The sequence below is a fragment of the Sarcophilus harrisii genome, chromosome 2, assembly GCF_902635505.1.
Source record: "Sarcophilus harrisii chromosome 2, mSarHar1.11, whole genome shotgun sequence".
In the NCBI taxonomy this organism is placed as follows: domain Eukaryota; kingdom Metazoa; phylum Chordata; class Mammalia; order Dasyuromorphia; family Dasyuridae; genus Sarcophilus; species Sarcophilus harrisii.
Window position 1 is genome coordinate 518,236,537 of NC_045427.1, and position 27,294 is coordinate 518,263,830.

The 27,294-nt window shown below is 39.3% G+C and overlaps 1 protein-coding gene across 1 annotated transcript in view; it reads right to left on the bottom strand.

The window, feature by feature from the left end:
* SMAD3 (SMAD family member 3) overlaps positions 1-27,294 on the bottom strand; it is a 159,183-nt gene that overhangs the window by 29,585 nt on the left and 102,304 nt on the right. Inside the window, exons 2-4 of the mRNA XM_031955335.1 lie at positions 4,956-5,149; positions 4,620-4,754; positions 2,324-2,398 (exon numbers count right to left, since the gene is read on the bottom strand). Coding sequence (XP_031811195.1) covers positions 2,324-2,398; positions 4,620-4,754; positions 4,956-5,149 — 404 coding nt within the window. The remainder of the gene's footprint in view (positions 1-2,323; positions 2,399-4,619; positions 4,755-4,955; positions 5,150-27,294) is intronic.

Consider the following 27,294-nt stretch of genomic DNA (forward strand, 5'->3'; position numbering starts at 1 on the left):
TGTAGGCTCCAAGTGGTCACTTAGTATTTCACTCAGGAAGGCTTTCTATGCATTCCAGATGTTGTCCACACTGCCAGCGAGGGAAAGCACTAAAAATCAATGGTGTCAAGATGCCCAGCTCTAGATTTCAACAAGTAAACCCATGCCTGTCCTCCCTCATCTGAATTATTCTAGCAAAATGAAGGTGACTCTCCCCCCTCCTTCTTTTGGAAACCACACCGAAAGCCAGTCTCTTCAGTTGTGCGTAAAGAAGGGTGACTCGGCAATGTCTGGTCTCTGGGTGTGCAAAAAGCACAGGCTCGCCTGCCTTTATTAGGATATGACATCGCCTTGGCTTCATCCCCTTGCATAACCACATGCAAAGCAAAACACGTTATATGTGGCAGCTGAGGTTCAATTCAAGAAGTCGTTGGCTTAGGTGCCAAGTCAGTCCCATTACAAATGACATGGGAACATCTGGAGACGTGGCTCAAGTGGAAGAACTGGCCTGAGTCAGGAATACAGGAGTCAATCCAACATCTTCCTCGCTTGGTCACTACACGAAACACAGTTTGTTTAGTAATTTATCCAACCTCGTCTCTCACTATTGCTTTATAGGAACTCTGCTCTAGCCAACCCAGGCTCACTGTTCCATACCTACCGCACTTATTCCCACCTCTGCCATGCCCTCCCCTTGTGTGCAATAGGCAGCAACCCCCTCCCTCCCAACCCTGACTACCAGAATCTTTTGTAGATAGAAGGAAAGGGGGAAAAACCAAGAATGGCACTATTCTCCATTAACTGGAGAGCAGCTGCTCTTTGTGAACATAATGAAATATCTCAGTGAAAAAGGAAATGATGAAAGAAAATTCAGCGAAACTTGGGAAGATTTGCATGAAAACAAGTTACACAATGATTCAATGATGTGCCGGAAAACTACCCTGAAGCATATCAGGTCTCTGATCCATGCACTGATGGTCCTGACTTCAGAATTCTAGTAGGGAAACATGGCTCTCTCCTCTCTGTAGAGGTGGAGGGCTGCAGGTGTGAAATGGGGTGTTTATGGTCAGACATAGTCAACAGGTCAGCTTGTTTACTCAATTGTACTTCTTTATTTTGAAGTTTTGAAGTATTCCTCTTGGGGTAGAAGGGGAGGGAGGGAAGTGTCCACTGTGAAGTAATAAATATTTTTTGCAAAACATAAATAAATGTTTTTTAATTAATTTTAAAGGAATATTGTACATTTTCAACCCTATTAGTCTGATCTTAGTCTGTGGTGATCTCCCAGACTTTAGAGTTAAAAAACTTTCCACTTCATTCTAGTGGAAATGAAATAGGAGTCATGGCTTTGAATATTTTTTTTAAGTCAGATTATCAAAAAATGACTATTTTACATTCATTTTACTTTGAAATGCAGAGATATTACATCCATGCATATGCTGCTAGGTAGAACTACAGATGGAGTGAGGAGCCTGGTGTCAGGAAAACCATCTTCCTGAGTACAAATCTAGATTAGATATTTCCTGGGCAAGTCACTTAATTTTAATTCCCTCAGTTTCCTCATCTGTAAAATGAACTGAAGCAGATATGGCAAACTACTCCAATTTTTTTGCCAAGAAAACTAAATAGGATCATAAAGAGATGGACGTGACTGGAAAATGACTTGAACCCCCTTGCACCTGAATACACACATACACATACACACACACACACACACACAAACACACACATTCTCAAATACAGGGGCTTTTAGTCTTTTTATGTATCATGGACCCCTCCAGTAAGCTAATGAGATCTATGTGAGATCTATGAAGTCTTGTTCAGAATAATGTTTTCAAATGCATAAAAGTAAAATAAAAAACATAAAATGATAAGAGAAACCAATTATGTTGAAATAAAAATGTAATTTCCCCCCCATCCAAGTTCACAGATCTTCTCCCCTTAAACTATAAACCCTTTGACATGCCTTCAGACAGCACCCTAAGATAGTTATAGACTAGTTATAGATTTGCATCTTTGGAAGGAGTTTTCCATACTGGGAATTCCTTATGTCAGAAAAATCCATGTCTACACATGCTTCCTTCCTCTAAAATCTACTTTACTGACACAAACCCACTGGGAAACTCCTTCACATTCTTTGAAATAAAACAGTTTATGCACTATACATGGTGTCATTTAAAGGGTGAGAGTTAACAAGGTGTCAATTGTAGTCTGGGCTCTACCATTAATTTTCTATGTGACCTTGGGCATGTCATCAGTAAACAGAATCCCATCTACTGCTGAAATTCTATGAAGACTTACAATCAAACTATACAGGCAAAAGTCAAACCCAAGAGTGACTGACCTGCATCCATGCTGTGATTCATCTGGTGATCACTGGTTTCTCCATCTTCGCTCAGGTAACCAGGGGGTGGGGTTTCTAGAGAACAAAAAACAATGAATGGGGAAGATATTAAATGAGCTCAATTTCTTGGAGAGTCTTAGGGCTCCACATAACCTGGTTTAAAATGCTTGACCTTTCAATCTAATGCTCCCCTACTCCTAATGAGAATGGAGCCAGCAATCGAGAGTGGGACCTGGTGACATACTCAACGTCTTCAGCAGCATATGGCAGCTTCCTAAGGAGCATTAACATAAACTGGCTTAAGTTACAGTAAACTGTGTATACATCCTATCTCTCCAACAAGATCTTGAGTTTCCTTGTTCATTGCTATTCTTTCTCTCTTGAATACCTAACTCTGTAAAGAGCTTAACTCAAACTGTCCATCCTTCAAGGCCAAATCCAAGAACTCTTTATTGTAGAAACCTTTCCCTTATAATTCTATCCCATTCTTTAAATCTGTCTAATTTTTTATGTTCTATAGCCTTACCTGGCACTTAGCAGGTATTTGTGTTACATTATTCATTATTTTAATGTTTATTCATAGACATACAAAGCTTTAGATGCATCTATGTCTTGTCTCCCCCACTAGAATAAAACATCCTACACAGAAGGATTCATGTCTTCCATGTTCCTTTGCAATTCCCGCAGCATCCAGCAGAGTAGGTATTCAAAAATCTGCTGAATGGATGAAGAGAATTAAGGATTTGAAAATGGAAAGCCAGAAAATTCTGATGATTTCAGTAATCAACCTGCACAATCCTAGAGAATGTAAACTCCATGACAGCAGGGACTGCTTCACTTCTTATTATCCAGGGTTTAGCACAATGTGAGCACATAATGAGTACTTAATACATGCTTGTGGACCACCAACTGATTTGCTTGACACCGAGTCAAGCCCAGCATACAGTAAAAGCAATACTCAAACTTCCCTCCACTAAAGTCATACATACCCTGGTGCTCATTCAGGTGTGGAGATGATCCTGGATTTTGAAAAGTTAGAGCCAATGAAAGCATGCGCTCAGGCAGGTCCTTACTAAATTGAATGGGTTTTGAACTTAGCCTGGGTTGGACTGGCATGTAAGGGGCAGCCTAGCCAGAGTCAGAGAGGCTTATCAGCAAAGGCTGACTACTAGATAATTCAGATAATGTCTTTGCCTACTATGCTTTCCAGAGAAGACAATATGTATTGATATGAAGTCATGGGTTTTCTGAATTAGTTAATAAGTCTCTCAGTCACAAGAAATTTAAACTAACTGGGGGTGAAATAAAACTGGTCTGTACAATCTAGCCCCCATATACCTTTCCAGGCTTATTACACTTCACTCCACCAACCTGTACTCTTCCATCCAGTGATGCTAGCCTCTTGGCTATTCCATAAAAAAAGATCCTCTATGTTTCTCTGCCAGTTGCCCATGCCTAAAATGCTCTGTCTTCCCTGTTGCACTTGCACATCTCTTTGGGTTCCTTGAAGTCTCCACTAAAATCTCACCTTCTATAGGAAGCCTTCTCCAACTCCTCTTAGCACTTTCCTTCTGTTAATTATTTCCCATTTACTCTGCAAACAGTTTGATATATATGTTTGCATGTTGTCTCCCCCATTAGATTGTAAGCTCCTTGAATTTAAGGACTACCTTTTGCCTCTTTTTGTAAGCCCGGAGATTAGCACAGTGCCTGGCACATAGTAAGCATAATTAAATGACTCATTTATTGATCTCTTCATAGAACATGCTATCACTCATGGGTCTGTGGAGGGTTTTTTAACTCCACTTCTTCCCCAATCTCCCTTCCTCCCTCAGGTCTGTAGTTTGGAAACCACTATTACTCATCCCCATCACAGAGAGAACTTGGATGATCAGAGACACCCTGAAAACAGTTTGGCAGGAGGTAGGGAGCTAGGGCTAGAGCTACATAAATGCCGAGTTTTTCTATTTCCATTTCCAAAATAAATGACTGCAAAAAGGGAAAGGTCTACACCATTCCTCCCTGCCAAGAAAAGCATCATTAGTTCTCGTAGAGTTAAAGGGAGCCTGGCCCCTCCCAGTGGAGATGCGGTTATGAGTAAGGCAGCCAGCAGGCCAAGCATTTACCAAACAGGAGAGGATTAAGTTGGGGATTGGGGAGGGGGGGAGTAGGAGGATTTGAGGTAAAGAGAATTGCATATGATTCTGTGCCATATCATCCTGGCCCAGATCCAAGAGCTCCAGGTCCTTTCCCCAGCTGGCCAGAGCTCAGAAGCAGCCCTCTGGACGCTATGTACCTGGAATGTAATTGCTTTGGGGTTCGATCCCTGCAGGGAAGTTAGTATTCTCCGGAATGGAATGGCTGTAGTCATCTAACGGAGGGAACTCGGCTGGGATCTCTGTGTGTCTTGGGACCAAAACAGGAGGAAGAACTGCAAGGGAAACAAAGGAGGTCAGGGAATGAAGACAAAAAAAGTGGGCAGGCGAATTTCACACACACACACACACACACACACACACACACTCTCTCTCTCTCTCTCTCTCTTTCTCTCTCTCTCTCTCTCTCTCTCGGGCAGCCTCCACATATTTTCTGCAGGAGCAGAATTCAAGTTTCCTCCATCCCCTGATGGTACCTGGTGTCTCTACTCTCTGGTAATGATAGGGATTCACACAGACTTCATCCTTCTTCATGTTGAAGGCAAATTCACACATCTCCATGGCCCGGAGCTCATGGTGGCTGTGAAGGTCGGGCCATCGCCAAAGGCGACAATAGATGACATGGGGCAGCCCTTTGCGGTGAGACACTTGCAGTCGGCCATCCAAGGATCTGTGCAGGAAAAAGAAATCACTATTAAGATTTAGGCTTGGCTCTTCTCACGTTGTGGCGGTTAATTTCTCAAAAACCAATTAATTAATAATGATTTACTAAGCACTTACTCATCACTAGGTTATGCCTAAAAGATGGGTGGAAGAGAGATAAAACAGTCCCTGGCCTTAAGACAGGGAGCTTATATTTTAAGCTGGGTTAAGGACATGACACCAGAGGAGTGCAGTTATAGCGCACAGTGCTGGATTTGGAGTCTGGGAATACAATCCTAGCTCTGCTACTTCCTCCTTAGCTAAACTTGGAGCAAATCATTTAATCTCTCTAAGCTTCAATTTTCTCATCTAGAGATGAGGGAGGGGGGAGAGATTAATTAGGTGTCTAAATCTATGACTATGTAAATACAAGTGATAGAGACATAAAGTAGTTGGGAAGAGATGCACACTCATTTCACACACAAACATGTACCAGTCTATGATGGCAGTTAGGTAGTACAGTGGGTAGAGAGCATCAGGCCTGGACTTGGGAAGATTCAGATTCTTGTGATCAAATCTGACCTCGCTTACTATTTGTATGATAGGCAAGTCACTTAACCCTGCCTGCCTCAGTTTTTTTATCTGTAAAATGAGCTAGAGAAGGAAATGGTAAACCACTCCAATATCTCTGCCAAGGAAGCCCCAAATGGAGGTCACAAAGAGATATAAGTGAAATGACTGAACAACAGCAGTAGCAGCAGGGGACGTGAAGAGCACAGAATACTACAACAACAGCCCTGGAGGAGACTTTAGAGATAATCTTGTCCAAGACTTTCATTTTACAGATAAGAAGTCTGAGGTCCAGAATTTGCCTAAGGTCATTCAAATAAACCAAAATTTATTTTTTAAAAAAGAGAAAATAATAAAAAGCTTCCATATAAAAAGCTTCCATATTCCAAAAATAACAAACTAAGTACAAATGGTGTCTTTAAGTCTCAATCAACAAAGTGCCACACTTCTTACTCCAAGAATTTACTGTGTATTAATTACAACACTCAAATATATATGATTTAATTCTGTGGTAGAGGTTGGTCAGTTAATTTTTTTATTTAAAAACATTCACAATAAATATCAAACAAAAGTGGCTACCATGTTGAAGATTTTTTGAGTCAATTTGATAACAAATTTTTATACTCCTTCTGCAATCCCTGAAAAAGGCTTGGGAAGCAAAGAGGACATCCTCGGAGGAAGAATGAGAGTAAAGGATTCCAAACAAGACTCCATTGTTTCCTCTTGGTCATTTCTGTCAGGCTTAAAATCCTACAGATAATCAGCCCCTTCCTTCCTCCTGTGAATGGGTTATGTTTGGTAATTTAGCCATAAAAGCCGTTCCGACCTGTGACCAAACACTTCTGGCTACCCCAGCTGTCTAAAGGCGCATGGTTACTTTGATCTCAACAAAACAGTGGTGACTCACTGTGCCTTTAAAACAAGATGAAACAAGGCTCTTCTATCATTGAGAAGTCTGTTCTAACAACATCCAAATCCCACCCTTACCAGAAGGCCCAGATCCAATAGAAGGTTGGGGGGAAGGAGGGGTGTGTGAGAAATCCTATTTTTAGACTGTGGGTAACTGCTTCTTTCTGTTGTTATTAGTGGCAAATACACATTCCTCTTAACAACTCCAAGGCAGAGCAGGGCCCACCTGAGATGTCAGCTTTGTAAGGAGAGAATACCCCCCATATACACACATACTCTCTCTCTCTCTCTCTCTTTCTGACCGTCTCTGTCTCTCTCTGTCTGTCTGTCTCTGTCTCTCATACATACACATACACACACACACACACATTCTCTCTCTCTGTCTGTCTCTCTCTCTCTTTCTCTCTCTCTGTCTGTCTCTCTCTCTCTCTCTGTCTTTCTCTCTCTGTCTTTCTCTGTCTCTCTGTCTCTGTCTCTCTCTCTGTGTCTGTCTCTGTCTATCTGTCTCTCTGTCTCTGTCTGTCTGTCTGTCTCTGTCTCTTTCACACACACACACACACACACACATACACACACACACACACACACACACACACACACACACACACACATTCACTGGGTCACAGAGCTAATAAGTATCTGAGGGCAGATTTGAGCTCAGGAAGATAAGTCATCTTGACTCTAGGCCCAGCAAAGTCTCTCCCTCTCTATTTAGCTGCTATCTTGAGCCCTAGAACTGGAGTCAAGAATATGAATTCAAATCTAGCCCTCAGAAACTCACTAGCTATATAATCTTTGGCAAATCATTTATATTCTCTTTCCCTCGGTATCTTTATCTATAAAAGAGGAGAAACAGTATCTACAGCCCAGAGTTGTTACGAGTATAAAATGAGATACTATTTATAAAAGCATTCTGGAAACCTTAAAGCTTATAGAAGCATGAGTTGCAATTGTTATCTTATTTCAATAATAGTCCTGGAAGACACAAGCACACACCACCTCTGCTGGACAATAAAATCTTAGACCAGAGGAGGAAATCTGTGAATACTTCAGACATGATGATGATGGACAGATTAAGAAATGTGAATATGACTGAATCACAGGAGTAGAGTTCTCCCAATCATGTGGTTGCCACTCAAGGAGTGTGTACTTGGTAAGAGGATGGAGTACTCAGTCCATTCCATTCTCTTTAAAAAGCACCAGCTCAGCGCCTGGATTAGGGCAACTGACCATTACATTTGCTCTTTGGATTATGACAATAGCCTGAGAAAATAGTTGGATGGACAGATGCAACCTCCCTGCAGGGGGACAGTCGATTGTTTCTTGTATGCCTGATACCTGCTTACAAAATCTACACAATAAAAAGGGGGGGGGGGGTGAATAGGAAGAAGCAGGTCCCGGAGAAACAGCTTAGAGGTAGAACTTAATATCACCAGTCCTGAAAGTGGAGGGGAGGGGAGAATGCACTTAGTACTTTATAAAAAATGTTTTTTAAGAAAATCATGAGAAAGAGTAGGATAGGGAAGGAAGAAAAGAGAGTGCAAATGGTTCTTGGCTTTCCAAGCGGCAGAGAAATCATGCCAAAAAAAAAAAAAAAAGGAAAATCAAGCAGAGCCATCAGCCCTTGGTAAATGCTTAATATCCTTCCAATAAAGGATCCTTGGGTCTTAATGGAAGAGAAATTGAGTCTTTATCTGTTTTATTGATTCCAGTGATACAAGTTGCTCCCCATCACAAAGGCTTGTTGTTTGAACACCAATATTATTTCAATGATTCAATATGGCATCATACTGTAGGGAACCCAAAATATGAGCCAAGGAACAATCAAACAAGACTAGTAGGTATAACTGATCATGCTACAAATAATGATATGCATATGATAACTGGCAAAAGGAATCATATATATATATTTATATGTATATATATATATATATGTATATATGTATAACCAGAACAGGAAGTGGGTCAATTATGTATCAAGAACTAAGGATGACAGATAGTGTTATGCTAACCAGGAAATGAGTGAATAAATAATGAATAGATGAAAAAGCATTTATTAAGCAATCATATAATGTGCCAAGCACTAGATCTAAGCCCTGGGGATAAAAAGTTTTCCCGCTCCCTACCCTCAGGGAGCTTCAGTTCTCATAAAGGAAGGTGTCAGACCTTTGGGAGTGGTGTCCAGGAAAGGGTATTTTGGTTTGGAAAGTTACAGAGATGGTGAATGGCACCATAGGTGAGTAGATTGACGCACCCTTTCCTGTAGCAATAGAAATCTTGTTTTGTTCCAGAACTAGGGGGGGGGGGGGGGCAGGGTAAGACTAGAGACTGAAAAGAGTTGGCTGGAGAGGGGATGGTGCAAAGGCGAGCAAAGCAAAGAGCAGGTCTAGCTGCAGTGCCAAGAGGCATTCACCACTCAGGACAGCAGATCCTCATGGAATTCATAACTAAAAGGACTAAGTCTTTCACAATTAAAGGATTAACTCTCTAGGCTGCAAGAAAAGGCAGTGACTGGACAGACTCAGAAAGAGATACACAGAGACTAAACTGGATAAGAATGGAGCAATGAGCTCTGGTGTATCCCAGTGGAAGTTGTACCCATGTTAATGGAGTCACAGGTTCTCATACATCTCCACTAATGCAAATCAGCAACTTGTCTAAAACTTCTAGTCTCAGAGTTACCTGAACACTGAGAAATTAGGTTGTTTGCCCATGGTCAACCAGCCAGTCAATGTTTCAAACTCAAAAAACAATTTAGAATCTCAGAATTGAAAAGAGTCCTGAGAGGTCATATGTTCACCCCAACAAGGAGCATGTAATGTTTCTTTTTGAAAATCTCCAGTGACAGGAAGGATACTTGCTACCTAGGATGGCCCATTTTACATTTCACACGGCCAAAGTCTATCTCAGCAAACTTCTAGTGTTCTTGGCTCTACTATCTGGGTGCATACAAGAAAAATTTAATCCCGCTTCCCAGTGAGAAAATACTTTAAATACTTCAAGACAGGTATCAACCCAGTATCTAGGCTGAATGTGCTTGATCCCTTTGACTGACCCTCCACTGACATGGCTTCACAGTTTAAAATTACACCACAATCCTAGTTGCCTCACTTTGGACGTGACATTCACACAACTGGTGAGGCAGTTGAAATGTTCAGTCATGTCTAACTCTCCTTAACTCTATGTGGAGTTTTCTTGGTAATGACCTTAAAATGGTCTGACATTTCCTTTTCCAGCTGATTTTACAGATGAGAAAACTGAGGCAAACAGGGTTAAGTGACTTGCTTGGGGTCACACAACTATTAAGTGTCTGAGGCCAGATTTGACCTCAGATTGTTCCTGACTCTAGGTCCAGTCCTTTTAACAACTGTACCATCTTGCTGATCCATACAGCAGGTAAGCAGAGGCAGAGTTAGGACAAGAGTACAGACCTCCTGACTCCTATCCATTCCAGCAGGTTATTACACTGCTTATTTCCATCTCTCACTGCACTGCTGATAATCAGGGTATATGGTTGGAAAAAAAGAATAATGCTTTATATTTGTAAGGTTTTTTCAACTTTTTAAGAACTTACACACAGGTTGACCTATGGTTTTTATAACAAGCCTATGTCATAATAAGGTAGGCTTTAGTTGCCCCATTTTACAAATAAGGAAACAGAAGCTGAAACTTGTGTGGAGTCCTTCTAATCATACAGTAGTGTGATTAGGAATTGAGGGGTCTGATTTTCTAAGCTGTATTCCTCCCACTATTCTCACTTCAAATTGCTCATTATAGTTTCTATTCTGTGGCAGAGAAGGTAAGGAACATTATTAATTGGAATTTTATAACCAAGATCAAAGAATACTTCTAAAAGTCAACTAGTCTATTCCCCTGCATTCAGGCAGAAATGTAAGCAAAGGTGACAGGGAAAAGATTTCTTTTGCTGTTAATGATCTCCAGGGAAAGGGGTTTCAGGCCTCCTAAGTTAGCACTGTCTTTTTCCTCTGGGTCTTGTGATCCTCAGAGCCAACAGTGATCCTGGTCTTCTCTTCTCCACATTCCCCCTCATCCATGAAAAACAATAAGCATGCTAAAAAACTGTAACAAATTGGAAGTTTCAGTGGCTGGATTTAATTTAATTGATGCATTCTTTATACACTCCCAGAGGCTGTAGAGGAATAAGCCCATTTTAAATAAAAGCCATAAATAAGGCAATACCTTACTAATGATATTATAAACATGATCTGCCACAGAGATGTCTGAGTTATGATCAATCTTCACCTCCTCCTCATTCTTTCTCTAGTGCACAAAGCTTCTGGGTCTTAATAGTGATATTTCCCCAACCCTTCCTTCCCATCCTCCCACCTCCACCCCTGGGAGCTGTCCAGTTAACCAAGCTTTGGGCTTCCTGCCACTTGTGACCAAGACCTCTTCCCACACCCAGTGGCTTCCTGGCTCAATCTCTCCTTCCAGAGTCCTTCTCCAGCAACTCCCTCAAGCTCCTTTAAAAGGAGGTTTTAATCCTTCAAGATATTCTCCACCAGCCGGACCATTTCCTGTGGCAGGAAATTAGGTTTCCTCCCATTGGCTCCAACTGGGACCTGTAAAGTGTCCCAAAATGGTGGTAAGACCAGCAGCCAAGGATGTGGAAACACCACACAGTCCAAAGCAGATGGTGAAGGTGGAGTCTACTGGGCCCCTCTCCAGGGGGATTGAGGAAGGAGGAAAGAAAGGAGATAAATAATTGTCCTTCAAAGTTATGTTTGGCTTCACCCTAAATACAGCTGACCTATGCTATTAGTGATGAAATGAGGATTACTAAGTTACCCATGGTCATTTGAAATGTGACTCAAGACATTTCATATATTTAGTATTACAAAAAGAAAAATTAAGTTGGAAACAGAACCCAGATTCAAATCCCACTTGTGGGACTGTGGGTAAGCTCCCTCATATCTAAGTTTCCTTATCTATAAGTACTTAAGGAAGTGGACTAGATGAACTCTAAGGTCCCTTTCAGCTCTGAATCTTTAATCCTAAAATTCTTTAATAGTAGAGCCAAGGGAAAGGCTTGGAAGCAGCTTCAGGGCAGACCTATCATCCAAGCAAATCAGTGATAACTAAATAAATTACTACAAGGTGTGACCAAATCTTACTTTAAAAAATATTTTAAAATTTTAATGAGTTTTGTTTGCTTCAAAGAAGCCACCTTGGGAGCAGGAGGGAAGGGACTCAACTACTGCTCCCAAACATATTAGGAATGCTTTTTTTTTTTGAAAAGTAGAACACAAAGCTTGAAGGGAACACTGTTGTTATTTGTTGTTCAGTCATTTTCAGTCAGGTCCCACTCTTCATTGCACCATTTGGGGTTTTCTTGGTAGAGATGTTAAAATGATTTGCCATTTGCTTCTTTGTTTTATTTTACAGGCGAGGAAACTGAGGCAAGCAGGATTACATGATTTGCCCAAGTTCACACAGATAATAAGCATCAGAGGACAGATTTGAACTCAGTGTTCCTGACTCTAGACTTGTCACTATGCCATTTAAGATCCTACTATGTCATGCTTACTTTTTTTGATTCATTTTTTCCTTCTTTGCAGATCAATGAATTAGCAGGCAGCTAGGTGGTACAGAATAAAGTGAAGAATCTGAAACTAGGAAAACCTGGTTTCAAATGTGACCTCAAATATTTACTAGCTGTGACCTAGCAAGTCATCTAAATACTCATTCAGTTTCCTCAAATGTAAAATGGGTTAATTAGTAATGCCCTCATCCCCAGGAAAGGATAAGATGAGATGACTTTTTAAAAGTATTTCTTAAACCATAGCATGTTATAAAAGCTAGTTATTCTTATTGAATAGCACAGGAAATAGGGAGAAGAATAAGGAAATAATTTCTAGTTTTGTAGTATTGGTGAAAACTCTTGACCATTAAGGTTTTCAGTCTTCTAGTTTATAATGTCTTTATAGCGTGCATATCATTCAGTTGTGCATTCTTATTGTTGAGAAGTCTTCATTCTTTCTGATAGATAATGATGTTTGGCAAGAGTTAAAAGTTATTCAGAGATAGAGCCAGTCTGGTGGTGGGGATATAGAATTCTGCTTCTAGTCCAAAAACATAAAAGACAAGAAGATTATAATTCTTATGCAACTTATAAACTCACGCCAACAAACAAATATGAAGCACCTGCTCTATGCAAGACACAATTTTAAGTGATAGGGGAAAACCAAAAGTCACTCCTTTCAGGGAGATTATATCATCCAATACCACATCAAGTTAAGTTTAATACAAGGTAGAATGTGATGTGGCAAAGAAGGGCTCCAGACAAAGTGTTTTGGAAAGATTTAAAGAGGGAGTAAATATTTTGAGAGAAAAGGAGATCTTTGAGATTATCTAATCTTGTTCTCTTCCATTCTACAAATGAGGAAACTAAGATTCAGCAAGGCTATAGGTAAACTGCTAAAGAGACATTTGACTCCTACTCTAGGGCTTTCAGGATTAGGAGCTTTTTCATCTATCTGGACTACAAACTCTCCATAATTTCATAGAATACTCTTCAGAAAAATTCTTCACCAGGAATAAGTGAGGAATCTCACTAATGAGGTACCCAACTTTCTGGTGATATGCCTCCCCATACTTAGCTGGCAAATAACAGGTTATTTAAGGCTCATGATACTCAAGCTTTTATACTTTGGCACAGCCTGCCAAAATATACAATGAGGCATCAGATGGAGATTTTAGGGCAAGGGTTCTTAATCTGTTTATTTCTTATATTTTTTTAATGTACTGATAACTGTATCTTACACAATTGGCTTCCTTTGTAATTCTATGAATTTTATCTTATACATGTAAAAACATCATTCTGAGGAGGGGTGCATAGACTTCACCAGACTGTCCAAGCCAATGTTAAAATAAAGTTTAAGAAACTCTAGGGTAAATTCAACAAATAAACTTCATTTTAAAAGGGGGGAAAGGATTTGAAATACTTTTAGGAGATGACTTCTTTCAAAGAGCAAAAATATTGGCTGTGGTTTTCAGAAATCTGAATCAATATTTCTATGTTCTTCCATACAGAAGTTGTGTAAATTCACAGGGCACAAAGAAAGCCATCTGTTCCAAAGGCAGGTGTGTCACGATAGGTCCTCCTATTCCCTCTTCTTTTTTCACGATTTGTTTTTGGCATCTTAACAAAGTTAGCTTCTTTCTATAAAAGGTGAGATTCTGGAGTTTGTTAAAGCCCTTTCACAATTTGCTGATAATCACTCACATAAGATTATTCCTGAATTGTTTCTATCCTTCTGTAAATCAAGTTTCAATTTTTATATTTAAAAGAAATATTCCCCACCCACTTCACCCCCTGCAGAAAGGATATTTACATAATGGCAGTATTTGAAAACTGGAATAAAAATCCTAGAGTTCATGGCATCTGAGTCCCTCCTGTTACAGACAAGGAAACAAAAGCCTTGGGAGATAGAGGGATTTGTCCAAAGATAGAAAAACTCAGATTCCCTCCCTCTGAGAGCCCCAAGCTCTTTCTATCATGCTTTGCTCATGGATCTTTTACCCAAGTGAAATAAACTAGCTACTCATCCATCATGAGTAATGCTAAGTTATGCAGCCCACATGCCCCTCTGGCAACCAAAGCTCAATTCTCCCTGGGAGAAAACACGTCTGTCTCTGTGACTCAGGCCTTCAAGGAGACTCTTAACTTTTTCAGACTAGTAGGAGACTGTTCAATGAACAAATATTATCATAGGGGTATAAGATCATAGGCTTAGAGCTAAATGGGACCACAGAAGCCATCTCTGTTACAAGATCTCACTTTAGAGATAAGGAAACTAGGTCCAAGTGAGAGGAGGTCAGTTAGTCAGTAAACATTTATGAAGCATCTACTAAGACAATTCCAAAGGGCTTATGATGAAAAATGCTCTCCACCTCCAGAGAGAGAACTGATGAACTCAGAATGCATAATGAAGCATATTTTTTCACTTATTTTTCTTCCTTTTTTTGCAATATGGCTAATAAGGAAATATGTTTTGCATGATTTCACATATATGATAGATAGCAAGTTGCTATCTTTCTCAATGGACAGGGGAAGAAGGGGAGGGAGAGAACTTGGAATTCAAATTCTTACATATACATGGATATACATACACATACTTACCATGTGCCAGGCACTGGGCTAGGCACTTTACAAATATTCTCTCTGGGATAACTCTGGGAGGTAGATGCCACAGATAAGGAAACTGAGCTAGGCAACAGTTACATGACTTAGGATCAGATAGTTCATAAGTGTCAAAGACTGAATTTGAACTCAACTTTTCTGATTAAAGGCTTAGAGGCCTATACATTGTACCACCTAACTGCCTCTGGGCTAGATGCCCTATGAATTTCCTTCTAGCTCTAAATATTTATGATTGCTTCTGATTCTGTGTCTGGATTGCTTTGATTGAGCTCCCTCTCCATCATGAGCAGAGTTCAATGTACACTGTGACCAGGGTCCTATAGCATCATGAACTCTCATATACAAAATGCTTCTCTAAATGCCTAATTTACTACTAGTAAGAAGAGAACTAAAGATATGGAAATGAAATCAATTTCTATCCAACACAAATTTTAGTAAAAGAAGCTATTAGCAAATGTTCAACCACCAACTCACAAAGGGGATGAGGTTGGGAGATGGACATGTACTCCAACATGTATTTGTGACACATTTTACATTAAATCTATATTATTATTACCATTTTCTCCATCACTTTCTTAAGTCTAGATAATCAACAAAACAAAAAGATCAAGCCATGATTTGTAGCGTTTGCTTACTTGTGAGCTGCTCATGCTGGAAATTTAACAACTGGATTGCGAATGCTAGGTTCTAGCACATCCCTGAAAATGTATGTGTATGTGTGTGTATATGCACACATATATGTGCACAGATCCATATATTCTACTCAATGCAAGGTTCCTATTACCTTGAAGACAGCTAATTTTTTTTTTTTTTTTTTTTTTTGGCTGGGCCCTCCAAGTAGTTAATGAAACATACAGTACTTAATTGACCTTGAACCTGATAAAATCAAGCAAGTAACTACTGACCCCTTCTTGAGCATCCTGGCTTCTGTTTTTAGTGAGCAAACATATGGACTCCAGGCTTTGGAAGACAATTTGGATAAAGCATCTACTATCCTGGAATCCATGCAAGATCTGGGTAAAAGATGACCCTCGAACAGCACAGACTAGAAGCTGAAAAGCTGAATGTTTTATTCTTCTCCCCTCTCCAGCCCCAAGTGTTCAGCATCTTTATATTTTCCCTCAGGACATTTAAGTTCAATTACCCAAGGTGCAGAAATAAACCTCCAGTGAATCCATGTACACACATAAACACATAAACATACACATATGAACTCCAGTGAACGTATGCTGCTAACGATTCCTTGGGCCATACCTACTTTTGAATCCAACATTTTGGCTTGCCCTCATTAATTGTATACTCCCCAGTTTTTCTTCAGAGACAAAAATAAAAACTCGGTCCCCAGTTTTCCCAGATCTTCTTCACTTGCAAGATACTAGTTTTACTCTGTAATTTGTTACTCCTGAACTTGGTGTTGGGCTCTTTGTTTTTCCTGGCCAAATCCAAAGCAATGCTTAAATGATTTCAATTTGGGTTTGGGGAATCATTACTCACTTAGCTGACTTCCAAGAGGGCTGAACCATCTCAAAGGTACTTAAGGAGTGCTCTCCTCCTCTCACATGTGGCCCTTATGCATAGCCAGTGTATTCTAGATTTCCCAACCATTATTTCTTTCATTCGTGCTATAGGGAGATGAGATAACTGAGGTACTGCCTCCACATCTTTCATAGAAATGTTCACTTGCTCGCTTTCATGCTTGGTCACAAATGATATGTAGGTACAGTAAACCTTAATTAACCTAAAATTCAGGAATCGTTCTTTGGTTAACTGATTAGTACATGAACCTAAAGCTAAAAAATACTAGAGATCATTTTGTCCAACCTTCATATTTTACAGATAAAGCAACTAATTGAAAATTATTTACTCCCCCTACACACACACAATCTACCAATTCAAAAGTTCTAAAATGTGATTTTATGCCTGCTCTCCTCCCCCCACTTTAGTAACTGAAATCATTAGAACACCACTGATAAGTCATTCTTATGATTGAAGGTCACCTGAGCACTGAACCAAGATTCTGAAGAGCTGGATTCTAGTTCTACCAACACAATTTACTAACTGTGTTGCTTTGGGCAAACAATAATGTCTCTAAGCCTGAGGTTTTTTCCATTTTTTAAGCCTAGCTATTGATATAGATCAATCACCCAGCCCTGTTGGAAATCTATTCTTGAGTACTCAAAGAACTGTAAGACCTCAACCACTGCCAGTGATATTTGAAAGGTCACAGACAGAAGACAAGAGTCTGCATGATTTCTGTAAGAGCAGGTCATGCCAGATTAATTTTATTTGCTTTTGACAAGTTTATTAAACCAGTGGATCATAGGAAGGCTAGGGATACCATTTCTGTAGATTTTTTAGCAAAATAACTTTTACTGTATCTTATACCATTCTTAAAAATATAAGACATTTAAGAGCTAGACTATAAAGGGATGTAAAAAAGGTTGGATGCCTGGAACTAGTCATTAATATCAACTTGGAAGTAGGGGTCCAGTGCAGGACTCGGGTACTGCTGGTCAGGTATAATTTTAATATTTTTTATCAATGAATTAGATAGAAGTATAGATAACAAGGCCATTAAAATTGTGTAAGACACAAAACTGAGAGGCACAGTTAGCACAAAAAAATCACAGAGCCAAGATCCACAAAAGACCTTGATACTCTAGAACATAATAATATAATATTTAACAGAGATTGGTATAAGGTAAATACACTTGGACCAAAAAACTGACAAATGGGGAAGGCATGGTTAGAGGGAAGGATTTTAGTGGAATGCAAACTCAGGGAGGGTGCAGGTAGGTGGCACAATGGATAGAGCAATAGGCCTGAAGGCAAGATGTCAGGATGACCTGACACTTATTAGATGTGTGTCTAAACTAGATAAGTGGACAAGTCACTTAACCACATTTATCTCAGTTTCTTCATCTGTAAGATGAGCTGGAAGAAGACATGGCAAACCACTCCAGTATCTTTGTCAAGAAAATCCCAAATGGGATCAGCAAGAATTGACACAACTGAACAGCAACCAATTCCATGAATTATCAGTGTGATATACTAATCAGCCAATCAATCAATTAGTCAGTCCAAAAATACTAATATGATCTTAGGCTACATAAAGAAAGACATAGCTTTCAAAAATAAGATGATAATTATGTTGTAGAAAGATGAATAGATGAGTAGATCGATAGGTAGATGAATGGAGAGACAGATGACAAATGGATGATAGAGAGTGAACAGTGATTAAGCATCATATGTCAGATACTGTGCTAAGCACTGGAGATACAAAAATAAGAAAACGCAGTAGTTCTTATTCTCAAGCTCCTAATAGAAGAAGACAAAATATAAAGGGTATTTGGAATGGGAAAAGTGGGAAAGGGAAGATGGATACATGAGCAGGGACAAGGCAGATAGGAGATAAAGCAGCCCAGGGTAGTGCTGGAGCAGCACACCATGTCTGTCTTGTTGGACTATATCTGAGTGTTAACCAGTTTAGTAGGAGTATTGATAAGGTGGAAGACACCCAGAGCAGAGCAGCCAGAGTGAGGAAGCCCTTTACTTTTAATTCATTCATAAAAAGATCTGTTAAAGAAATTGGTCTGAAAAACAAAAAAACTTGGGAGTGTGGGAAGAGAGAGAAGAATTCAACTATGTGCTTGAAAGGCAGAAGATATGGAAGAAAAATTAGTCTTGTTCTTTCTGGCCCCAGAAGGTCCAATGTGAAAAACAAGGGAAATGACAAAGAAGAATAGTTAGTCTCAGTAGCAAGAAAAACATTCTAGTAATTAGAATTATGCAAAGGCAGAATAGAATGCTTCCAGACATAATGGGCTCCCCCATGCTAGGGGACTCAATGACCACTCCTTTTGTCTTGTAGTGATAATTTTGGGGAAGGGGGAAGTGGATTGTACTAGATGGCTACTGAGCTTCTTCCCAATGCTTAGATTTTGTGATATCCCATATGAAACATGAAGATAATCCCATCTCTCCTATTGACCAAGCAAGTTTTTTGGAAAGACTAAGTGACCTGTAACATCAAAGTACTTTCAAAAACACAAGAGACAAGGACTAGATAACAGGATGGTCTAGGGTAGTCAATAGAAAGCAGAGAAGGTGCAAATGTAAGCAGGATCCACATCCTCTGTATAGGTCTAGGGACTATTGCCATGAGGAAGTCTGAAAACAATTTTGGGAACTAGATGGCAGCAAATTGAGGTAAGTTGCCAATAACTACATCAGGAATCACCCTGATAACTAGTCCAAACTTTTCTGTCTCAAAGGCTGCTTGTTTCACTGGATTTTCATTAGATTTCTTGATTCTTACAATTTTCTTTGACCTAAGTTCAAGCATGGGGCTCAAGCACACTAGTCAAGTGTATTTCAGTTCACTGAGGTTTTGTAATATATTTCACTGAAGCAGCACATGCAGGAAGATTTTTCTTCAGAAATAGTGGCCATACATATGATTTAAAAAAGCCTAAAGAAAACTTAAAGATCATTTAGTCTTTTTTTTTTCATTTTATTCATGAGACAACTGAAGCCTCAGAAGATGAATTTATATGCTCAAGGTCTTTCACAGAACCATCAATATAGATCTCAAAGGAATCAAATATATCTACTTGAGGTTCTTCATCTTAAAAATTTAGAAATAAAGACTTTTGTAGTTGTTGAGTCATTTCAGTCATGTCCAACTCTTCATGACCCCATTTGGGTTCTTCTTGGCAAAGATACTGGAATGGTGACCATGTGCTCAGGGTTGCATAGCTAGGAAGTGTCTGAGGTGGATTTGAACTCAAGATGAGTCTTTCTGACTCCTGGCACTTGATCCCATAAAGGCCTAAGGAAGTTAAAATAATTTCCTCAAGCTCATATAGATAGCAAGCATCAGATGTGGGATTCGACTCGAGGTTTTTCAACTCATCAATAGCCTTATCACAGGGGAAAGGCATATAGTTTTGATTTAAAATCTAGTCTCTGTTACTTCCTACTTGTCTGACTTGAGCAAGTTACTTTACTTTGGTGGGACTCAGTTTACTCATCTATAAAATGAAGGGGTTTGACTAGAGGATCATATAAACCCCTTCCAACACAAAATCTTAAGTCACAGATCCAGGACTCAAACCAGGTCTATGAGTACTAAAAGAAAATTATTTTTGTTTAATTTGGCCCTTGAGAACTGTGTCCTAAGCAAGTCTGTAAGTATTTTAAGCAAATTCTATGATGCTATAGTTTGGCTCAGTTCATGAAAAGCTGAAAATGGGAATTTGTAGAAGTTTAATACTGGTACTTTAATTGCTTCTACTGGAAACAGCTCAACTTTCAGCATGGTCTCCCACTAACCTACAAAAGTATAACAATCTAAGCCAGAGTTCTATCAAGTTCAAAGTAAAATATACAGAAAATTTTAAAAGAAATAAAGAGAACAGATTTGAAGTCACAATTGTAACCCAGAAAGTCATTCCTATCTTTGTCTGATACATTGACTTCTTCTCCAATGCAGAGGCCTAGGATAAAGCTACGCCTACCAACTGCTAATATTCACAGCTAGATTGCTTGCTCAAGTCCCTGTGAATTGCACCTAGATGGCTCCTGGGAGGGAGAAAGGGAAAAGGCAGCTGCCACCAGAGGCTGTCTAAGCATGTGCAACAGATACCTGTGCCATTTTAGGAAGTTCCAACCAAAATACATTATTCCCTCTCCCCCTCTATGGGGTCTAGGTCTCACAACAAACACTCCTTATAGCAATCCCTTGAATCAGAGAACATATATTCCTATTTCATTTTGCAGGTGAGGAAAATGATTATCACTTTTCTCAAGCCCTTTCTCACAGTTAATAACCAGGAGACAAAACCAGAAACTGAAGCTAGGTTTGGTAACCCCAAGTCTAGGATTCTTTCTACGACACTATAGACTGTGCTGGACAGTCATACAGACCTGAATTCAAATCCAACCTCAAGCATTTACTAAAATAGGTTCCTGAGCAAGTCTCTTAATCTCTTTGTACTTCTATTTCCTCATCTACAAAATGAGTTTAGACTTAATGGCCTTCAAGGTCTCTTCCACTTCTAAGTCTATGATTCTGGAACCTGAATCCCTCTTTCAAATCCCAACTGCACTTTTTCACTACCTGGTATGACCCTAGATAAGCTACTTGTCCTTTCCAATCTCAGTTCTTCATCTGCAAAAGAAAATGGAATGGAGAGGTGTGCTACAGTGGAAAGAGTACTGATTTTGGAATACCCAATCTGCCAGGAGTCTTGCCACTCTGAGATGCTCCTATGGAAAATGCTACTTTTCTTTCTTGGGCGCGCACATACATACACAGCCCCCAAAGAAGGGAAGCAGGCCCCTGGGACTGGAGTACAAAGCTCTGACTAATCTTCTCAAGCTCCAAGTTCATGGGATTTCTCTACTTTCCCTGTTAGAGGATTTCCTTCCTCTCTTTCCCCTTCTTAATAGTAATCCCTCCCTCCCCATACCTGCCACACCCCCCAAAAGAGTTGGTCAAAATTTCTGGTAACTAGTGGAAGGGAGTGATACTTTTATTGTGGCAATCCTCAAACCACTGAGTAAATCTGCCTTTTGTGCACTTAGTTTTTTTATAATGCCAAGCAGTCAGGGGATGGAGTGAATCAGTGTGTAGTAACTACTTATGGGTCTCAAAGGGAAGGTACCACATCCAAGTAGAGTCCAGTTCCACATTCATGGAAGATGTGAATACACTGGCCAGCCTCTTGGAAGCTTCACTACAGTGACTTCATTCTAACGTGAATGTCGGCTCATTCTCATTCCGCTCCAACATTCTGTGCTAGTGGAGCTGACCTTCCATCTCTTCTGTAACAACCATCTCTTGTGGATCCATGTCCTGTGTTTAGTCCTATGGCTCCAGGCACATCCCCAGCAGTTTGGGGCAAATAATCTTTGGCTAGGACTTTCATTGCATAGTCCACCTATCACAGGTAATCTGAAAGGCAATAATTAAGTTCAGCTGGAGCAAAAACCTCTTTATTTTCTACTACAAGTCCAGATTCCATCCTGCCCCAAGGCTGCGAAAAATTGCTGACACTTTACAGGGTTCTGTTGTTGTTTCCAATGAGCTTTGGGAGAACTGATTAGATGCTTTGCAACACTGCACAAGGGCAATGAAAGTTCTTTTTTTCCAGATCAATATTCTAGCCTATGGGAAGGAACACAATTGTAATATCTGGCATAAGTTCTCTTTGAGCCTCAAAAGTCTGAATAGGAAAGTTTTTGCGTTGAAGGATTAAAAAAGAGACCAACAGAAAGGAATAACATCGCATCTCATAGATTTGTAGAGCTGGAAAAGTGTGTAGCTATTACCCAATACCCTCTTCTAGTTTACAGCTGAGAACATTTAAAGCCTGGAAAAATCATGTGACTTGCCTATGATCAACAAAACTAGTCAGGGAGAGAGTCTCAACTCCAAAACAGGTTTCATGATGAACAGGCCAATATTCTCAATTTTAATTTTTTTTAATCCTAAACCCAGATGAGTCAACAGGCATTTATTAAGTACCTACTATGTGCCTGACATCATACTAATCACCCAGTTCTGTATATAGAGAAAGTAAAAAAGAGAAAGAGTTCCAGCTCAGAAGCTTATAGTCAAATATAGTCACAGACAACAAGATAACTATTTTACAATCAAGAAGTAAGGAATATAGAAAAAGGCTTCTTGTAGGAGGCAGGGTTTTAGCTGAGACTTGAAGGAAGCCAGGGACTCTGGGAGGTAGAGAGGAGGGTGAGGGAAGGGATTCTGGGCCAGTGGAAATGCCCAGGTCGTGAGGTGGAGTGTCTAAGTTTGAAGACAAGGACGCCAGTGTCTGGATCATACGGCACATGGGAGAAGTGGAGTTGGACAGCATTAAGAAGACTGGCAAGATTGAAAGAGGTCAGGTTATAAAGGGCTCTGAACATCAAGTAGAGAATTTTATATTTACTCCTAGAGGGAATTAGGTGGAACTTACTGAATAGAAGATGGCATGGTCAGACCTGGGTTTTGGGAAGCCCAATTTGGACAGTTAAGCAGAAGATGGACCGCAGTGGGGACAGACTAAAAGCAGGGGAATCAAGGAGAAGAATTTATCTGGATGGGAAATTCTCAAGATAGAAATTCCTTTCACTTTTGCAACTCAGCAATCATCTGCAATTTATGAGTTGAGGGAGAGGAGAGTAGAGGGGAATGGGAAGTTAAATAAGTTAGCCTCAGCCTCACAGCCAGCCTTAGACAGTATGAGACAGGACTTGAACTCAGATCTTCCTGACTATATTCAGTATCTACCCCTAACTGATGCTCTTTAATATATTTTGTTTTGCAACAATTCTATGATTTCATTGGTATAAAAAATTCCAGGTTTTTCTGTAATTGATGGTTTCAGAGAGTTTCCTAAGACAAGTATAACTCAGAAGCAGAGCACAAACTCGAGTTTTCCTGATTCCAAGACCTGCTTTCTATCTTCCAATAATTCACATGTAAAACACTTTACATACATTTTTATTTGATTCTCACGATAACCTTAAGAAGGAAGAAGAGTTATTATTATTATCCCCATTTTATAGTTGACAAAACTGAGGCTCAGAGATATTAAATGATTTGCCCAAGGTGAGCAAAGCTAATTAGTGAGTAGGAATGGAGCCCACCAGGTCCAGAAGTCTACTCCTACCATACATGCTGTCTCTTGATACACATAGGAATTAAATACAAAACTTCTCCCCCCCCCTACAAATTAATGAATACTTCTTCCCCCCCTCTAACCCCAAACTAAAAATTTCTATTAGTCACCAAAAAAGAAATCTGGCAGAACCTGAGAAATTATGTCCCTCAGAACTATGATTTTACATGCCTTATCTGATGAAGAACTTTGATATTTGTTCACTTCCCAATGCAAACATGTCTTATTACAAGACTCTTACTCATTCTGGTTTTTTGCTTTCTTCAACAAAGCAGAAATGATCATTCTGGCACTGAGCTATCCCATTTGCCCTTCTTTTCCCAAGACATATTCCCAGCCTCTTGCCTCCTTGACCCTAAATCAGATTTTAATGAATTGGAAAAGGGTGAATCATTTCCTGTGGACAGACTGCACGTTTGGGGAGTAGGTTTCTTTCTTCCTTTATTTTTTCATACAGAAGATTCTCACAGTGTTTCTGGGTTAGATAAATGAAAGGGGTCAACGATGAGAAAGCTACCTTTTTCTATTAAAACAAACCTTGAAATTTCCACAAAGAGTTAATAGAAAGTATAAGCAGGATATTCCTCTAAAGGAGTTGAGTAGGTGGGGAAAAAGGGGAAAAAAAAGAGAGGTGAAAAGGGCAGATGAGAAGGCTGTGCACTAATTGTACTGCTCTGACTTTCTTAATTATGAGTCATTTGCTATAGCAGAGAAACAATTTCAGAAATATTATAAACAGAAAAGCTGAGTGGCCACCTCGGTAACTGGAGAAAGCTGAAAAATCTTCCTTAAGGATAAGAATTCACTAAAGTTAATACTTTACAGCAACAGAATCTAAGAAATCCTAGTGAAAAGGAGAATTTGGAATCAAGACAACACAGGAGAAAATAAACCTCTAACTCTTCTTGAATGACCCTTCCCCATCACAGAGCGTTTCTGGAGCCTTCAGAAGTCAAGAACTCTTCTAGTTTGCACATAATCAATGCTCAGATCCCTTGGATTGATATGGCATGATGGGAAGGATGCTGAGTTTGGGTAAGACCAAGTTAAAAATCCAACCTGGGGCATTCCCCAGCTGTAGGATCAAACCATATTTCTCAGTTTCTTTACCTATAAAATGGGGATAATATAGTCAGAAGGACCTACTTTACTAGCTTAGTGTCAGATTATCTGTTTAAAATATTATTATTATTATTCATTAGAATATAAATCCATTGGGGGCTGGGACAGCTTTTTAGTCTTGTCTTTGTTTTTAAATTGAATGCTCACGTCCCTGTGAGTTGGTTACTGTTTTTGTGTGTATGAGGGACAAGGACAACAGGACTGTACAGTTAGAGGTAGAAGGCACCTTAGCATTCAGCTCAGACAAGTTTCATTGTACAGCTGAAGAAACTTAGGTCCAGAAAAAAGACAAATGACATGACCAAGGTCATACAGCAAATTAGCCACATGAGTGAAATTTGAATATAGGTTTCTTGACTTCTGTGCCCCACTCTTTAAGATTAGTGTGGTTTTACTGCTGTACAAAGTGATAATATCAAACGAACCTCTTCATACTAGCAACTAAACCCAATAAAAATGCAGCAGTTGTACCTAATCAGATGTCAGCGGACACCACTCCGTGACACAATTCAAGCAATCCAGAATCACCAAGAGCAAAAACACATTACAGTTTCTGACAAACTTTACATGCTTATCTACGGCACATTTCCATAAAACACAAAAATTGAAGCCAAAATGTACTATATATTCAAACTAAGCTTTGGCATTGTTATCCTGAGGAAAACTGAACAACGAATAAGGATGTTTTCTTTCTTAGTGGTACAGACTTCCAATTGTATTTGAACATAGGCTAATGGTTCACTTAAACAAATTCACTTCACCAACAATAAGGAATAGTTCTTTGTAGGTAGAATGGAATCCTAGATATCGAGGGAACTTGGGAAGGGGGGGAATACTTGACTTTCAGAAATAATTTCATTAGAGATGGGAAGCATTTTATAATGTTTTAAGCTAGGATATTTATGTCAGTTAACCTTTCTAGGTCTCACTTCCTGTAATGACCTTGAATAACTCAATGTCTATCCATTGTTGTCAAACTCAAATAAAACTGTAAACTGCATGATGACTTAGGAAACTACAAATTAACATAATCCATGTCGTATTAGTTTTTGAAATTTATTTTGGTAAACATCCCTAAAAGATGCTATAATCTAATTCCAAAAGCACCCAAGAGTTTTCCTTGACTATTGTACACAAGTATGATATCTCTTATCTACATCATTCATCTAGGACTTGGATTGTTGAATAACTTTAGATTTCAATTAGATTTTAACTCTGGGAAGACAAGGATGTTTACTTCCTACTTCTTTACACCTCCTCACAAGACCCAGAACAATATTTGTGCAGATTAGGGATTCAATAACTATTTGTTCACTCTTTGACTTAAATAGTCTTCTAGAAGGGACTTTACCTTAATGGTAGAGTAGTAAGAAAGATAATGAAACATTTATACAGAGCTTTATAAATCACAAAGTGCTTTCACACACATTATCTGATAGTGAAAATAGCCCAACTAGAAAATTACGCACCAGACTGCTGAGGCAACACAGTAAGTTCATTACAATACTTGCACAGACATACACACACACACACACACACACCCCATTATGAATTCTCTTTAAGGTCCTAGAAAGCCTAAGTTCAAGTCTCACCTTTGACATGTATTAATGTACTGAAGAGCAGAATCAGAGTCCAAAACTATCTCAGCAGTCCAGAATAAGGGACAAAGTATTTGAATTCTTTAATTATTTCAAGGATTCAGTTTATTCTGTTTAATCCAAGAGGGCAAAAAGTTGCAATGGGAAGGGGTTGTAGAGAGATTTTAAAATTATAAAAGAAAAAACTCCTTTACCATGAACATTACCTTAAATTGAATGAAATGTCTTAAAAAGTAGTGAGTTTAGTAACAAGCATTAGTATTTATGTGGCACTTTTTGGGTTTGAACTATTGTTTCATTTGATCCTCACAACATCCCTGTGAGATACTCCATTTACTAGAAAGTGTGACAACGGTGTTAGCACCCCAGACACCCCAGAATGAGCTGGAGTCAGGATAAGCAAAAGTCCTTAGTCTTTATTCTTGGTCTTTAGATGCAGAATTGAAAAGAATGGAAGCAGAATCTCCATGACCATCTTCTTCCTCTGCTAGCGCAAAGAGTGACTCTGGCTCGTCTTACTCCCTTAGTCCCTCCTATAATCCTCTGTGATAGTTTTCAAACAGAGGTGAAAAATGACCACTTGGGCTCTCTTCAACAATGAGATGAGCCAAATTAGTTCCAACTGTTCAATAATGAAGAGAATCAGCTACACCCAGAGAAAGAACTATGGGAAATGAGTGTGAACCACAACATAGCATTTCCACTCCTTCTGTTTTTGTCCACTTGCATTTTTTATTTCCTTCTCAGGTTATTTCATCTTATTTCTAAGTCCAATTTTTCTTGTGCAGCAAAATAACTATGGATATGTATACATATATTGTGTTTAACATATACTTTAACATATTTAACATATATTGGACTACCTGCCATCTAGGGGAGGGGGTGGGGGGAAAGAGAGGAAAAGTTGGAACAGAAGGTTTTGAAAGGGTCAGTGCTGAAAAATTACCCATGCATATATCTTGTAAATAAAAAGCTATAATAAATTTTTTTTTAAAGAAAAATTATCACTTGTCAGGGAGGCTGGAAAGGGAAGAATTATTATTCAAGATAACTTCTAAAGTCTTCTCTGAGATTCAGAGAATTGCATTAAATCATGAGCTAGAAGAAGTCTCATAGGCCTTCA